Below are 14,866 nucleotides of genomic sequence, written 5' to 3'. Positions count from 1 at the left end.
CAAGTACTGTCTGCAAAAAACAGATGCCTTCCATTCTGACTTATTCCAGGCTCCAGGCAGACAGACCCAAACGCTCTCTATTTCCATCTCCTTATCTACCTGGCACTGTTTCGAGCCATCTTCTCTGGTTACATTTGAACTAATCCAGACAAGAAGAGTGAGTGAGATTCCATGAGCTCGTTCAAGAGATCTCTTCCCAAAGAGAAAATTTGGAGAAGTGCATTAGGGAGGCTCAAGCAATACGATTCGCCTTGGTTTTTTCTCCCCTCAGACATAAATTTTCCTGTTTTGCCAGTCATCTCACAACAATGCATGTCCAAGCCACGCTGTGATTAGAGGGGAGAATATGCTTATTACCCAAGTTCTTCACATGTTGGAGCACGAAGAAACCACGGGTGGTAAACCGAAGGAAATTTCCATTTGCTCCTTAGCTGTTGCACATTCTTAGTCTATAGGAAAGTTAGCTGTTATTAAGTAATAATGTTCAGCTGAAGTTGGTCACTCGTAACAACAGACAGATGTATAATGTTTTATTTGGGTTAGCCGGCTCTCTCGCAAATAAAAGGCCTGAAATTAAACTGTCTTTACAAAAATATTCAGCAAATGATATCTCTGACTTATTCCAGTGTTCAGATTCTTTGCCATGGAAAATGGGAAATGAGTCTCCTGTTGAACCTAGTATCTGTTTAAACTTGTCTTTGCCGAGTAGAGGAAGGTTGGCATTCTACGGAAAGAAAAAAATTAAAAAGATCTGCATTGAGGAGCGAAGGCTATAACTACGCAAACCGCATTTAGAGATGGAAAGGGATTTTTTTGTACTTATGGAATTCGAAACAATAATAATGGAATGGAAGCATAGGAAAAAGGCTAAATATTTGACCGCAGAGGCAAATTGGATCATTAGATGCTCACATGCAATGCAAAATGTGGGACTTGTCTTTGAAGGAGAACTTGTTGCTTTTCTAATGTGCATTGGGACGAAAGAACGACCTTGCCAGTTCTCCAACCATCACTGACAAACTCTAGACACATAGTCCTTTGGGAAGTGAGTGCTTTGTAAGACATAGGTTACTGGGCAGCACCCACAGAAATTCTGATTCAACAGCTCAGTTGTGGGACCAGAATATTGGTATTTCTAATGAACACCCAAGTGATGCTGACGCTGTAGTTGTGTGTGTGTGTGTGTGTTGGGGAGGGGGGGGGGCTTCCTCTTCTACACTACCCTGTCTTCAGTATCCAGTGAGATGGATAGCTCATCTCAAGAAATTTCATGACAACAGAGAGATACCTGCCCATCAAATGGACTAAGGATCATAAAGCCTTTCTTCTAGCCCTAACCCCACCCCATCACTCCATCTTTTTTCTTTTGTTTTGTTTTGAGGAAGATCAGCCCTGAGCTAACATCTGCCAATCCCCCTCTTTTTGCTGAGGAAGACTTGCCCTGAGCTAACATCCGTGCCCATCTTCTTCTGCTTTATATGTGGGACGCCTGCCACAGCATGGCTTGATGAGCAATGCCATGTCCACACCCGGGTTCCAAACTGGTGGACCCCGGGCCGCCGAAGCGGAACATGCGCACTTAACTGCTACGCCACCAGGCCGACCGTTCACTCCACCTTTTTGATCCTCTTTTTCCCAGATGTAAAGTGCAGAGTTTATTCCAGATTGGCACTCCTCAAAGTGTCCCCAAATGCCAGACAAACACCAGATATATAGAGTTAAGCAGGTTTCTTTGCTGTGGGACTTCTCAGACCCTGTAGTATACAAATGTACACTGTGAATCTCCAATGGGTGCAGGCTGTGGAGTGTTTGGAGGGTCAGTAGGAAAAGCTTCCCCAAATTGTCTGACCAAAAGACCCTTTATCTGTGGAATGCCTGTACTACACACTTGGGGGAAGGCTGAGCTAGGGGACCCCTAAGACCCTCCAACTTTAGCTCTCTTGCCCCAGAATCCAGGATCTCTCCTCAGGCCTCTGGCATTCTTACCCAGCAAACCCTGAAAGTTACTCTAAGGTGATACCCATTATCCAAGGAAGAGATCTCAAAGCAAGTTTTAACTGATTGCTTTCCTTTTCCCAGAAATTCTCAATTTTTCCCCCAAGACATTATACCTGAACTTTTATCCCTTAGGACAGTCCTTCTATCTAACTGAAAACTCTGCAGACGGCTGCCATATTTATATATGGAACCCCATTGGCTTCCTCTTCCTTCACACACCAAAAGGCCCATTCCTTTGTTTGAAAATAAGGAGACTAAACTTTTAGATACTCGATTTATGTGCTTGTGATTTTCCCAGGTATTCTACATAACTCATTAAGTGGTGAATAGTGTAGATAGTGTTCTCAAAGTGTGGCCTCAAGACGAGCAGCGTCACCATGACCTGGGAACTTATTAGAAATGCAGATTCTCAGGCTCCACTCTAGACCTACTGAATCAGAAACCCTTGGATGGGGCCCAGGCATGCGAATTTCAAGACCTCCAGATGATTCTGATGCTCACTGAAGTTCAAGAACTAGTGTTATAGAGACGCAAAGCGTGGACCACAGACTCCAACAGACCTTGTGCTGTATCACAGTTTCCTTACCTGGAATATAGAAATAATAGTAGCACGTTTTACAGAATCTATGTGAGAATTAAATTAATATATGGCACCTGATATAAGGTCTGGAACAGGATAAACAGTCAATCAATTATAACTATTTATTCTATGATGGGTACTAACATGTAACGAGCAGGAACTGATTTTATGCTGCATCGCGAGAAGAGATCTCTCTGTGAGCTACTTTTGATGTCAGAGGTGCACGGTGGTTAGACAGGAGGATGGCTGTGGAGACAGCTCAGGTTTGTCAATGACGTCCTCCGTGTATGAACTTTGTGAACACGTGTGAATTATATAACCGCTCTAAGCTTAGTTTCTCCATTTAGAAAATCGAGACAATACTTTCTTCACAAGGTAGGGAGAAGAAATAAATAAAATACTGTCTGTAATTGCTTCAAATTTGAAATGAAATGTCCCTTTTAAGTCCCCCCTTTCCAAATGAAAGCTATCAATGATATAATGATAATGGTGCCCAGGGATGCCCCAGGTGTCTGTCATCACACATCATGAGGCCACCAGATCCCTAACTAAGGGCTTCTCGCTCCAATGAATAGTACAGCGATAGTATCTGAGGCCCTTATATCTTGCCCTGAAAAGTTGTCTTGTCATGATAAATTTAAATATTGATTTAGAAGTAATTTAATGAGAAGAACTATCCACCTTTTCTGTGTTGTCTTTACAGGTCAGGCAAATCTTTCTTCCTATTGGAAGCTTCTTGGATTTGGATTTCCTTTTCTATTCAGTGTGTAGTCACAGAGCAACATTCAGAGTTTACATTAGGGATATTTCAGGACTTTACACGTTTCCTTTAAGTGCACTACCTTTTAGGTCAGGCGTGTAATCCTAAAATACAAAAGTGTGTAGTAGGGGGTGTCTCTGTGGTCAGGCTTTCACTAGGTTTTGCCTCAGTAACAAACAACTCCAAGTATTCAGAGGCTTACGGCAATAAGAGTTTTTTCCCATCCATGTTACGAGTTGGCTTTGGTTCAGCTGTAGCTCAGCTCCAATTGTGTCCCTCTTCCCAATCCCCAGAAGAAGGAACAACCAATCTGAGACTCATGCAAGATTGTGCCATGAGTCTCACGCTTCTGTTCAGGTGTGGCATGAGTCACTGCAGTTCACATTCCATCGGCAAATCATACGCCCACATCCGACCCAAAAGAGTGAAAGCACATTCCCCAACAGGGACGACCCCAGGGAAGGATTTTCCACAGATGGACCCAGCAGAGAGGGATAGCAAAGAACTGGGAGTAATAAACAATCAACCACAACAACCAAAAATTGCCACAGCTCTACCAATCAGCTTCCAAATTTGTATCTTCAAAACATAGGTCATCAAGACAGAGGAAGCTAACTTATGAATCTGCCGTAATCTCAACTAGTGCGTCCCTTCAGATCCTTATGCTTCTCATGGAGAAGAAAGACCAATCCCACAGCCTCCAAGAAGTTGTCCTTCCTCAATGGCCTGAGGAAAAAATAAACGGGTTTGCAGAAGGAAAGAGTAATTTCTCTAGCAGAGAAGAACCAAACAGCCACCCTTTGGCATCTTCTGAGAGTTAACTTTGTCCACCGTGTTCTTTTTCAGTGAACACGTGCATTTATGAGGCCACCTGGGCAAAGCCATCCGTGTCCTCAGCTCACATTCCTGGGGTCCAGAAGTGGATTAGGAACACTCAGACCAGCCAATGAAGTGAATCTTTTACTGCTTTAAGGAGCAGGGAGGAACGTGGCACAAGGCCAAAGCCGAAGGTCCCGGTGCTCATGTGACCAGAGTCACAGGATCCAGAGAGAGGCTAGCTGAGCCTCACTGATTTTATTTTCAATATTTTAAGCCTTTTGAGTTCAGTGAACCCCAAGTACATTCTTGTCAAGCATTTCTTTTTCTGCTTAATATTTAACCCTGTATATCCTTAAAGTGAAATTTAATCCAGATATTTTGGGTTCATAGCAAAGAGGGAGATCATCAAAAAATTGTTTTGTCAGAAATAGTTGACGTCCAAGAAAGCTTTTTAAGCAAGTTTTCTTACAAACAGGAAGCTGCTTTGCCAGAACGTTAAAGTCAGATGCCCTCAAGCCCTCATTTTAGTCTGGAAATCCGAAGTTCTGTTTTCATTTGGGTGTCATCCTTCCATGCCTCCCCACCCCATTTGAAGTCACATAGGATGACGTCACTTGCGGCCTGGTTGAGAAACTCTGGGTTCTGGGTGCTGCTGCCTCCCCATTTTTTTATGAGTTATTTTTCTGCAGGCGCCTATATTTTGTTAGCCCACCATGGAACACAGATGTTTTTCCCAGGTTGGGCAAATTAAAAACTTCAAAATTTGAATCAACAGAACTCTACGTTTTTAGAAGGTCTCAGTGTTGTATTAATTAGGAGGAAAGAAGTCATTCTTAAACTGTCTTCTTTTTCCTAACAAAGCATCACATGACAGTTACCTGGAAGATCCCATTTCTGAGAATTAGAAAAAGAGAGAGATCACATAAACACAGGTTGGCTAGTGAAAGTGATGGAGGAAAGTCTATTATGGGAATTAAAGACGTCTCTGTACTTTAATTTTGGCTAATATTTCTACTAGAATTACTGATATTATTTTATAATATATATTTAACATAATATAAATGCTATATTATAATATCTGTCTATTTTCTGTAAATCTTTTCTAATATAAATTTTATAATATATAATGTTTACATGTTCTATAACAATATTTATATAATATAACATGTATATAATAAATATAAACTGTGTGTTATAGTTTGATTAAGTTCGCCATATATTGCTGCTTTAAAACATTAATAGTTAGCCTTGGGCCACAGGGTAGGTGGCATTCATCTATAAGGATGGCGGAGATTGGCCATTTCTAAAAATTAGTAAAGAGACGTTCTCAATGCCTGGGCACGCAGTAGTGTCACTTTAGAATTCGGAAGGGAAAGTGAGGGGATAAGGATGTTCATAAAGGGGGACGAGCTGGCGATATCATTCAGCTTGTGTACCCTGGTGCAGTGGTTCTCAGTGTGCGTTCCTGGAGTGTCAGCATCCCCCGGGAACTTGTCAGACATGCAGATTCTTGGGCTCTGCCTCATACCTACTGAATCAGAAACCCGAGTCATCCAGGTGGTCCTGATGCAGCTAAAGCTTGAGCACTTTTTTCAGGGTGGTAGCATGGGCACAGGAGCTTCACAGGGACACTACCACCACATGCCAGCTGATGGGAACTTGGGGGAGTCATTTGACCTTTCTGTGCCTCAGTTTCCTCCTCATGGGATAATGATGGCACTTGCCTCGCAGGGTTGGCATGAGGTTAAGTTCACACATCGAAAGTACTCAGAAGAATGGCTGGTACATAGCGATGTAGTGTTATCTATTTATGACATTGATTATGGTTATTATTGATCTGAAGCTTTATTATTACTGTTAAATATCTGAATCTTTATTTTACATTTGCCATTGTTATTATTTATCTGCATCTTGCCCACTTTGGACCACTTCTGGCTCTATTCTGACTCTGCTCTTGCTTATTATTTGCATATGTATTTCTTCTAATTGGTCAGTGGCTTTCTGGCCATTTACAGGTTGATTTCTCTCTGACAGGACAGCGTGTTCCAGCTCACTGTGGTTGATTTCTTTGATCATCCATTCTTATAAGATCCCCTTTCTTTGATAGAGTTTTTTTCTTCCCTGAGGATGGGGATGGGAATTCCCCTTCCGTTTTTTTCCATTCTCACTGCTTCGTCCTCAATGCTGGAAGTGTAGTTCTTCACATAGCTAAGTATCTTTTCCAATGTGCCTACCGTTGACTTCTGTTTCAAAAATGTGTTTGTTTCCTTTTCTTTATCTCCATAAAGCAAATGCTACGCAGCATAAGCAGTAAATGACTTCACACCATGTATATACATTATTGGTTTGAAGAACGAGAGAGTAACATTGACCTCCCCATTCAACAGTTTCAAGGTCTCAACTTCAATAAAGATATCTCCATTCTAAGAATTACAGTTCCACCCCACATGTTGGAACAAGATAATGAAAACTGGAGAGATAAATACAATTTCTAGAGACTGAGGAAAACTACTAATGGTTTGTATGGAATATCGCTTATTTGAGGATTTAGAAGAAGGAACATTAGAGGAGAATATATTTTATCATTCTTTCCACCCTTAACTTTTGGGAAACCCTTATTGTCCCTTAACATTTTAGAAGTTAAACCAGGTAAATTGCAGAATCGCCAAGGAAAAAAAAACTAAAGTAGTCACATCAAATTATGAGAGTGTGTCAACAGTGAAGTACATTTGATGAACGAAGTCTGCTGAGAAATAAAATAGTATAAATTAAGAGCATATAATGAAGTGCAAATGATAAAGCATACTTGTAAATTGATGGGTGCAAAGAAGGAGATGCTGGATCTTGACATAGAGAAGGGGACAAAGTCGTTTGCCAAACATACTGTGAACACTGGAAGAATCCCGTGTACAAGAGGTTATACAGGTTAATAATTGGGACTATTTAAAGGATAAATGAGTAATTATTTACAATAATGGGTGGATCAGAAAAGAAGTGTGAAGTGAATGTGTGCCTCTGCGTGTGAGGCAGGTACAAACGTGGGGAGATAGATATTTGGCTTAGGAAGACGCACATGAGAAAAGTAGGATGCAAAAGAACCTCTTGAATTTAGAGCAGATTACATTAAACTTTGCAGGTTTGAGAGGGATTCACGGGGTACTGACAAGAACTCTGGTCTAACTTCCAACGACTTTGGACCTCATTTTTTCTGCCATGAAGCATCCCTGTGGTGAAGACAAGTCACCAACCTCCCAGGTCTGGTCTCCTTGTTTGAAAAATGTGTGTCAAATGCCCTGGTTCTGACGATCTTTTCAACCCGAATGTTCTATGACTCAACAGTAATAATGCATTTCCACAGGCGGTAAAAATATTCTAGACTCTTCCCTTCCAATTCTCACTGTTTACTTCCTCTGCACTTCCCCTTCCTGCCTCCCTGCCTGACGGTCAGTTGAGAGTGGGTTTCAATGGGGGTGAGTTAACCCACTCTTTCCAGGGTGTTCTACCATTGAGCTCCCTTCAGAGAGGTGGGTTCTCCTGTGAGGGCTGTGGTTGGGGCTTCAATTTCATTCTTAAAACACTCCTTGAGGCTTTACTCAATTCCGGGCACCGTGCCAGATTGCCAGGGATTGGAAGGTGACTGCTCCGGCCCCAGCCCGTGGAGAAATCAGTAAGGGTCAGTTTCACTGGGTTAGTGTCTTAGTAAACAGCTGTGAACTCCACGTGTCCCTCTTTCTTTCAGGCAGTAGCAGAATCCCATGGTAGCCAGGTGGGTGAAGGGGAGCGAGGACGTCCCACCTGCCTTGAAGAAGACGCCTTCTGACCTGCTGAGTGAGTGACCAGGTAGTAAACAGTTCTGAGGGCACAGGGTGTTGAGAGGGAGGGAGCAGGTGTTTCCCCTTTGAGCACCGTCCGCCAGACCCTCTTTTCCACAGAGAGATGCTAAACTCCCCACCCCAAGGCTCTATGTCCCCTTCTCCCATTTATGACCACCAACCTCTGATAGCTATGGGTCTCATTATCTCTAACACGAGATATGAGATACGCAGAAATGCAGCAAAAAAGCTTTCAGCAGAAAGAGAAAAAAGATCGAGCTCATCCCAAGCTTGGCCTGTTGCCCCTTTGAAAGAGGTGAAAACAGAAGCTTCATGGCACTTCCTTCATATAAACAGGGCCAAGTTTTCCAGAATCTGGCAGACGGCTGAGCTTGGAGCTTTGCTTGGGCCCACAGGACACTGGTGTATCACTCACATTTGAAAACTTAAGCCTCTGTTTTTATTTCAGTGGATTGAATGGCATGCACTTTCCCCTAGCAGTTTCTTTACCAAAAAAAAGTGCATGCAGCTACTTGTACAGAAGCTCCGTTTGTCTGTAGCGGGGCTGGCGTTCTGGGCTTGGCTGTGCATTTCAGCATGCCAGCATGGCGCTTTGTTTCCAAACTTTCGTTGTGGTCGCTTTCCTCTTGGCTACTGAGAGATGCTGCAGAGGGTCTGATAGAGCCCATGCTCATCAATTATATTCTGTATTTTTCTTCCAAATCAATCCCAAAATAAGAGGAATAGGCTTCAACCAGTAAAATAAATTCTGCATAACCTATGGCCCTTCTTTGCAATGAAAATGAAAAAGTGACTTTCTAAGAAAAAAAAAATCATCTCAAGAGGTGTTCAGAAAAGGATACACTCTGAATAATGTAACAGGAAAATGAAAAAGCCCAACAGATCCACTGCATCCTCAACAGTGTAGCCTCTGATGGGTACAGTTTCAGTTTCCTTGAAGGGGTTCACCCAGAGGATTACTTGCTAAACTTCTGTTGAGATAACGCTGCTCTAACAGCGAAGATCATTGCATGAATTACAGACCAGAGGATACCAGTTCCTTTTTAAAAGAGGGGAATTTTTTAATCCTTAAAATACTAATGAGGTGGCAAAAAACACTCCAACCAGGTGGGGTAACCCGGTAATCACTCACATTATCTTTTTCAAGGGAGGTAGGGGTAATTTATCTCAGTCACCAAGCAGGTACTGTAAGATGCTGTGTGGCCTCACACCCAGCTTGTTCCTGTCATTAGTACCGGGCAGAGTGACCCCTGGGGCTTCATGTAGGAGCCTGGACTTCTGGGGAGGTCTGTTCTGCTACTTATTTACTTGTTTGTTAGCTCTTTAGAATTGATTCCTATGCTGGCTCTGCTTCGTTCTAAAGAAGTAAAGCGGAATTTCTGTGGCACATCTAAATGTCATACCCAACATGGTATATTGATAACACTTTTCTAAGAATAACCGGCATATGGATCAAGCCATTAATAAAACTTAATTATTCACTCTGTGGTTTTTTTCGGTTGTTTGATAATTTAGTCTTTTCTATTGTAATTAAGAACTAGGAGAGGTCATGGATTCTAAATTATTCATTGGATGAGGGGAAAAAATGAATTGCTGTTATAGGGAATGTCATGTAAAAGGGTATGGTTTTATACCCACAACATGACTAACAATAATGTACAACTGAAATCTCACAAGGTTGTAATCTATCATAACATTAATAAAAAAAATAAGGGTACGGTTTTAAAAATTGTATTAATGCTGCCTAAGTTTTAAAAATCTGTATTAATATTATCCATCATTATATTAAGAACTATCTTATTGATGGTACATTTTAGTTATGTTGGTACTGACCCTATGCTAGGTCAATTTATTTTTAAATTTTTTATAATTGGAAATCCATGATAGTTGAATATACATAAATATTCATAATACCCTGTGGGGTAGATGCGTATGACTGTAATATCACAGAGAGAAGATTAGCATTATTTTTTTAGTGTGAGGCTCTGTTTTGGCACTTTATAGCCATTATCTAATTTAACCATCACAAAACCCCTGAGAAGTAGGCTTTATTCCAATTTTAAAGATGAGTGAGCTGAGGTCCAGAGAGGTTAAATAGCTTGCTGAGGCTCACACAGTAAATAAATCGAAGAGTCAGCATTTAACCCACGTTTTCTTGTCTCCAAATTCTATGCTCCTTGCTCTACCCTACTCTCTTCCTCAAGTACAAATTGATGTCTTGCCTTCAGAATTCTCCCTTCTAGTGTACGTCCATATACTCTCACTTGTTTCACAGAATTATCCTATTTCTAATTTCTGGGCGTTCCACCACGTGTGACCGTAATGGAACATCTTTCTTCGTCATTTCCTCAGGTGGTCCCAAGAGCCTGACGATGGACGCCATGCACATCAACATGTCCAGTGCTCCTCTGGTGAAGCACACTGCTGGAGCTGGACTCAAGACCAACAGGCCCCGAGTCATGTCCAAGAGTGGACACAGCAACGTGAGAATCGACAAGGTGGATGGCATCTACTTACTCTACCTTCAAGACTTGTGGACGACCGTGATCGACATGAAGTGGAGGTACAAGCTCACCCTCTTTGCAGCCACCTTTGTGATGACCTGGTTCCTGTTTGGAGTAATCTATTATGCCATTGCATTTATTCACGGGGACTTAGAACCCAGTGAGCGTATTTCAAATCACACCCCCTGCATCATGAAAGTGGACTCTCTCACAGGCGCATTTCTCTTTTCCCTGGAATCCCAGACAACCATTGGCTATGGAGTTCGCTCCATCACGGAGGAATGTCCTCATGCCATTTTCCTGTTGGTCGCTCAGTTGGTCATCACGACCTTGATTGAGATCTTCATCACGGGCACCTTCCTGGCAAAAATCGCCAGACCCAAAAAGCGGGCAGAGACCATCAAGTTCAGCCACTGTGCTGTCATCACCAAGCAGAACGGGAAGCTGTGCTTGGTGATCCAGGTGGCCAACATGAGGAAGAGTCTCCTGATTCAGTGCCAGCTCTCCGGGAAGCTCCTCCAGACCCACGTCACCAAGGAGGGGGAGCGGATCCTCCTGAACCAAGCCACCGTCAAATTCCACGTGGACTCTTCTTCGGAGAGCCCCTTCCTCATTTTGCCCATGACCTTCTACCACGTGCTGGACGAGACGAGCCCCCTGAGAGATCTCACACCGCAGAACCTGAAGGAGAAGGAGTTCGAACTGGTGGTCCTCCTGAACGCCACTGTGGAATCCACCAGCGCCGTCTGCCAGAGCCGCACATCATACATCCCAGAAGAGATCTACTGGGGTTTTGAGTTTGTGCCTGTGGTTTCTCTCTCCAAAACCGGAAAGTATGTGGCTGACTTCAGTCAGTTCGAACAGATCCGGAAGAGCCCGGACTGCACCTTTTATTGCGCAGATGCTGAGAAGCAGAAACTTGAGGAGAAGTACAGGCAGGAGGACCAGAGGGAAAGAGAACTGAGGACCCTTTTGTTACAGCAGAGCAACGTCTGACGGCAGTGGTGTCACTGCTGTTTAACTCTGAGAGCTGTTTCCACATCTGAGCTCACTCCAAAAGCAAAGGTCGCTGTGAAAGCAAAACTGTGTGGACGCACTCTCAAAAAACCTCACAGGCTACAAACTTGATCTTTTCCTTTGATCTGGTGGCTAAACAAGCATTTCCATGTTTGAGAGGCTTCCTTTTAAATGCTTTGTCTGAAGCAAACTCTCAAAATTCAGATTTTCTAAAGTGGGGCTACATTTCAAAGAACTTGGTGTAGAGCAATTGAAAAAATGTCCTGCTGGATGGACAGACATTTAATGATGCTGACATTGAAAGGAACGGCATTTCTATACAAGGATAGCAGGTGTTTGTTCAATTCAAGTATCAAAGATAATATGGTCAAGAGTTAAAATGTGGTTCAGTATTCATTAATATCATCGCTCTAAAACACACTCCTTTTCTTGTCAAAGAAAATGTTATGTATAATGGTAGCTATCCGGTAACACCTAAGAAGGGGCAGGAGGAATCTGTACTCATAAAATGTTATTATTCCATTTTCACCTCTCTTCAGTGGATTTACTTGTATGGAGTGAAATTAATCCTATCAGGAATTAACAATTGTGAAAACACATACAAATGGAGCTGATGCTATTGTTCACACTAATTTTTTTGTTGGAATGTCGTAGCCACTTTCTATTCGAAATGTGGTCCACAGACCAGCAGCATCAGTACCGGCTAGGAGGTTATTAGTGATGTAGAGTGTCAGGCCCCACCTGGACTTAGGGCATAAGAGTCTGTCTCTTAACAAGACCCCCAAGTAGTTTGTGTACACATGAAAGTTTGAAAAGCTCTGCTCCAGACGATGTTTTCAAAGTAACTTTCTGAAGCCATGGGGCTCTGTGGGGCCCCTGTCCAAATGGCCTCCAGACCTGTCCTTCTCTCTTCAGTTCATTATTTTGGATCAATAGTCCTTTGAGCCACTCATTCCTTATCTGTTAAAATGCTTTTGTCCACAAAGGAAGTGCCATTGAAATTCCAAGAGCAAATGAAAACTCTTGAGAATGACGTTTGTCTTACTTATGCTAAGAACATGGCTCTTGGTTATAGTTTGCACAAGAGAAAAATTGAGCTGCGCAACAATCCAAGAAATTTGCGCAGATGCTGAAGTCTGTAATGTTGGACGGGGCCAGGAGGAAGAGGAGGGGCTTGGGATAAGGAATTCACGAGCAGAGGACTCCTTGAAGCAGGAATGAAGTTTGATACTCTGGTAACATGTAAAAAATGCCCTCAGTATTTAAATAAATCTCATACAACTCAGTGTTACAGAGGGAACATTGTGCTTCTGGCAGAATTTGCGGGGCTGGTATCCTGCGTTTCTGTGGGGGGCAGAGAATAATTGGGCTAGGATTGGCTAAAGGTAGAAAGGTGAATTCTCATTTCATTCAAACCAGGACAGATTTGCATATTCACTCAGGAAGATGCATGGACATATGTGTGAGCCCACATATATGCACACATGTGCACACACACACTGCATTTTCAGGTATAATTGTGGAAATGATCAGTGAAAGTCATTTGCAATTAAGAGAGCAAGTCCTTGGAGCTGGCCTCATGGTGTCATAGTTAAGTTCAGCACACTCCACTTGGCAACCCAAGGAAGATTGGCACAGATGTCAGCTTAGGGCTAATCTTCCTCAACAGAAAGGAAAAATAAATAAAAGAGAGAGCAAGTCCTTGACAAATATGCTCATGTGTATTTGATTCTATAAGAATGGGAATTTGGGGACTCAGAGAAAATGGGGAAGGTAAACTGGATTCAGATTATCAGTGAAATGGTGATGTGGATCACAGCATACTGGTCATATCTTGGTGTCACCACATTTTCAAATGTCCTTCCATTAAACAGAAAGTGTGGCTGAACATCTAATGCAAATGTCCGAATAAGGGAGGTAAAGTTGTAAAGGTTTAAGAAACAATCTCAGTGCACAAGAGGCTTTTTGCCTTTAATTATTCAGGAAGTTTTTTTTTTTATTCTTCTGTTAATTTCATGGCTAGTTGTTTTAGATATTAATTCTCCCAAAAAATTACATTAGTATAGTTAGATATTAGCTCTTTGAGTTGTACTATGTGGTTTTTTTTTTACTGTATATTATGGTATAATCAATAGGAAAATAATGCCATAGGCATGTTTACAGTTTTTCTGTTGCACTATTAAATTCTTTTCACAGTATTTACATCAATGCTAATTTGAATGTGATCAAGATTAGGAAGCTTGCATACTTATATTGTATACTGAACAATCATGTACATCAGATTGAGATTGAGAAATCTTTCTGTATGTTCGTTTAGTATATCTATTTCAGCCAAATTTGGAAGACTTCATCATCTGATCTTTTGCACTACACACAAAATAAATATGACTTGCACAAGTCAATAAATCATATTATAACATAATATTTAATACATAGCTCTCAAGTTGCGTCTGGTTTGAAACTAGCATTTTCCAGCCACACTTACTTATTATTCCTTTGTACAAAATACTCTTTTGTTAGCATGCTAACAAACGATTCAGGGGCAAACTTATTTGACTGTATCTGGACAGTCTTCTGATTGAAACAGATTTCTGCTCAACATCCAACTAAGAAGTAGTCAAACCGATGGAGTGTTTTGACCCAAAAAGACTTTTGCATTTTGAAACATTTCCAATGCATCAACACTTCTCACTGAGACCATTCAAAAATGTTGTGTTCCATTTGAGAAACCACAAAGTAAATGGCAGCAAATCAGAGTAATCTGCAAGCCGTGTTGTATTTCAGTAATAAAATATATTCTATTTACATAGTACCTAGTAGCCAATGGCCCCAGACAGCAGAGCAAAGGCTCATTCACTGATTCTCATAATGAGCTGCCTTTGGGGTGGAGATGGAGGCACACATGGATTCCCTTCCCGCTCACGGGGAAGTTACAGCAGAGAGACGAGACTCCAGAAATCTAAAATAACCGGTCAGAAGTGAAAAATGCCATGAATGAGTAGACCGCATATTTAGGTGAATTTAAACAACTGTTTTGTTTGAGTTTTCTTTGAATTAAATTTTGAATTTTAATGGACCGTGATTGTGATACTATCAAGATGTAAGTTAGCTAAAAAAATGACCCTTCTGCTCCAGTATGATTCTTTCTTCCTGGCTTGGGTGCTCAGTGCTCATGTATCATCTGGAGAAAAGGAAAGAGGACAGAAGAGTGAAGAACGCCCTAGGTATTATGTTGGTAGCTCAGTGAAGCTTCCTCCTCACCTTTGGGCTTGGTTCTGTGTTTTGTCACTAGGGTCAAAGGGTCAGACATTTGACCTTGGGGTGCAATGAAGACTTCCAGTCCTTCAGTTTTGGT

General features: G+C 41.8%; 1 protein-coding gene across 6 annotated transcripts in view; it reads left to right on the top strand.

Moving 5' to 3' along the window:
* LOC124234281 (ATP-sensitive inward rectifier potassium channel 15) overlaps positions 1 to 14,583 on the top strand; it is a 45,615-nt gene extending 31,032 nt beyond the window's left edge. For 5 of the 6 annotated variants that reach the window (XM_046651545.1, XM_046651548.1, XM_046651543.1 and 2 more), the window contains exons 2-3: positions 7,897 to 7,997; positions 10,343 to 14,583. In XM_046651545.1, coding sequence (XP_046507501.1) covers positions 10,363 to 11,490 — 1,128 coding nt within the window. In that variant the 5' untranslated portion in view covers positions 7,897 to 7,997; positions 10,343 to 10,362 and the 3' untranslated portion in view covers positions 11,491 to 14,583. Of the gene's footprint in view, positions 1 to 7,074; positions 7,413 to 7,896; positions 7,998 to 10,342 lie in introns of those variants that run through there. The other variant, XM_046651542.1, reaches the window with a different exon arrangement.
* Positions 14,584 to 14,866: the final 283 nt, after the last annotated feature.

This window comes from Equus quagga, unplaced genomic scaffold, assembly GCF_021613505.1.
Source record: "Equus quagga isolate Etosha38 unplaced genomic scaffold, UCLA_HA_Equagga_1.0 73442_RagTag, whole genome shotgun sequence".
Taxonomy (NCBI): domain Eukaryota; kingdom Metazoa; phylum Chordata; class Mammalia; order Perissodactyla; family Equidae; genus Equus; species Equus quagga.
The sequence above is the reverse complement of the archived record's forward strand: the minus strand, read 5'-3'. Positions and strand labels throughout refer to the sequence as shown.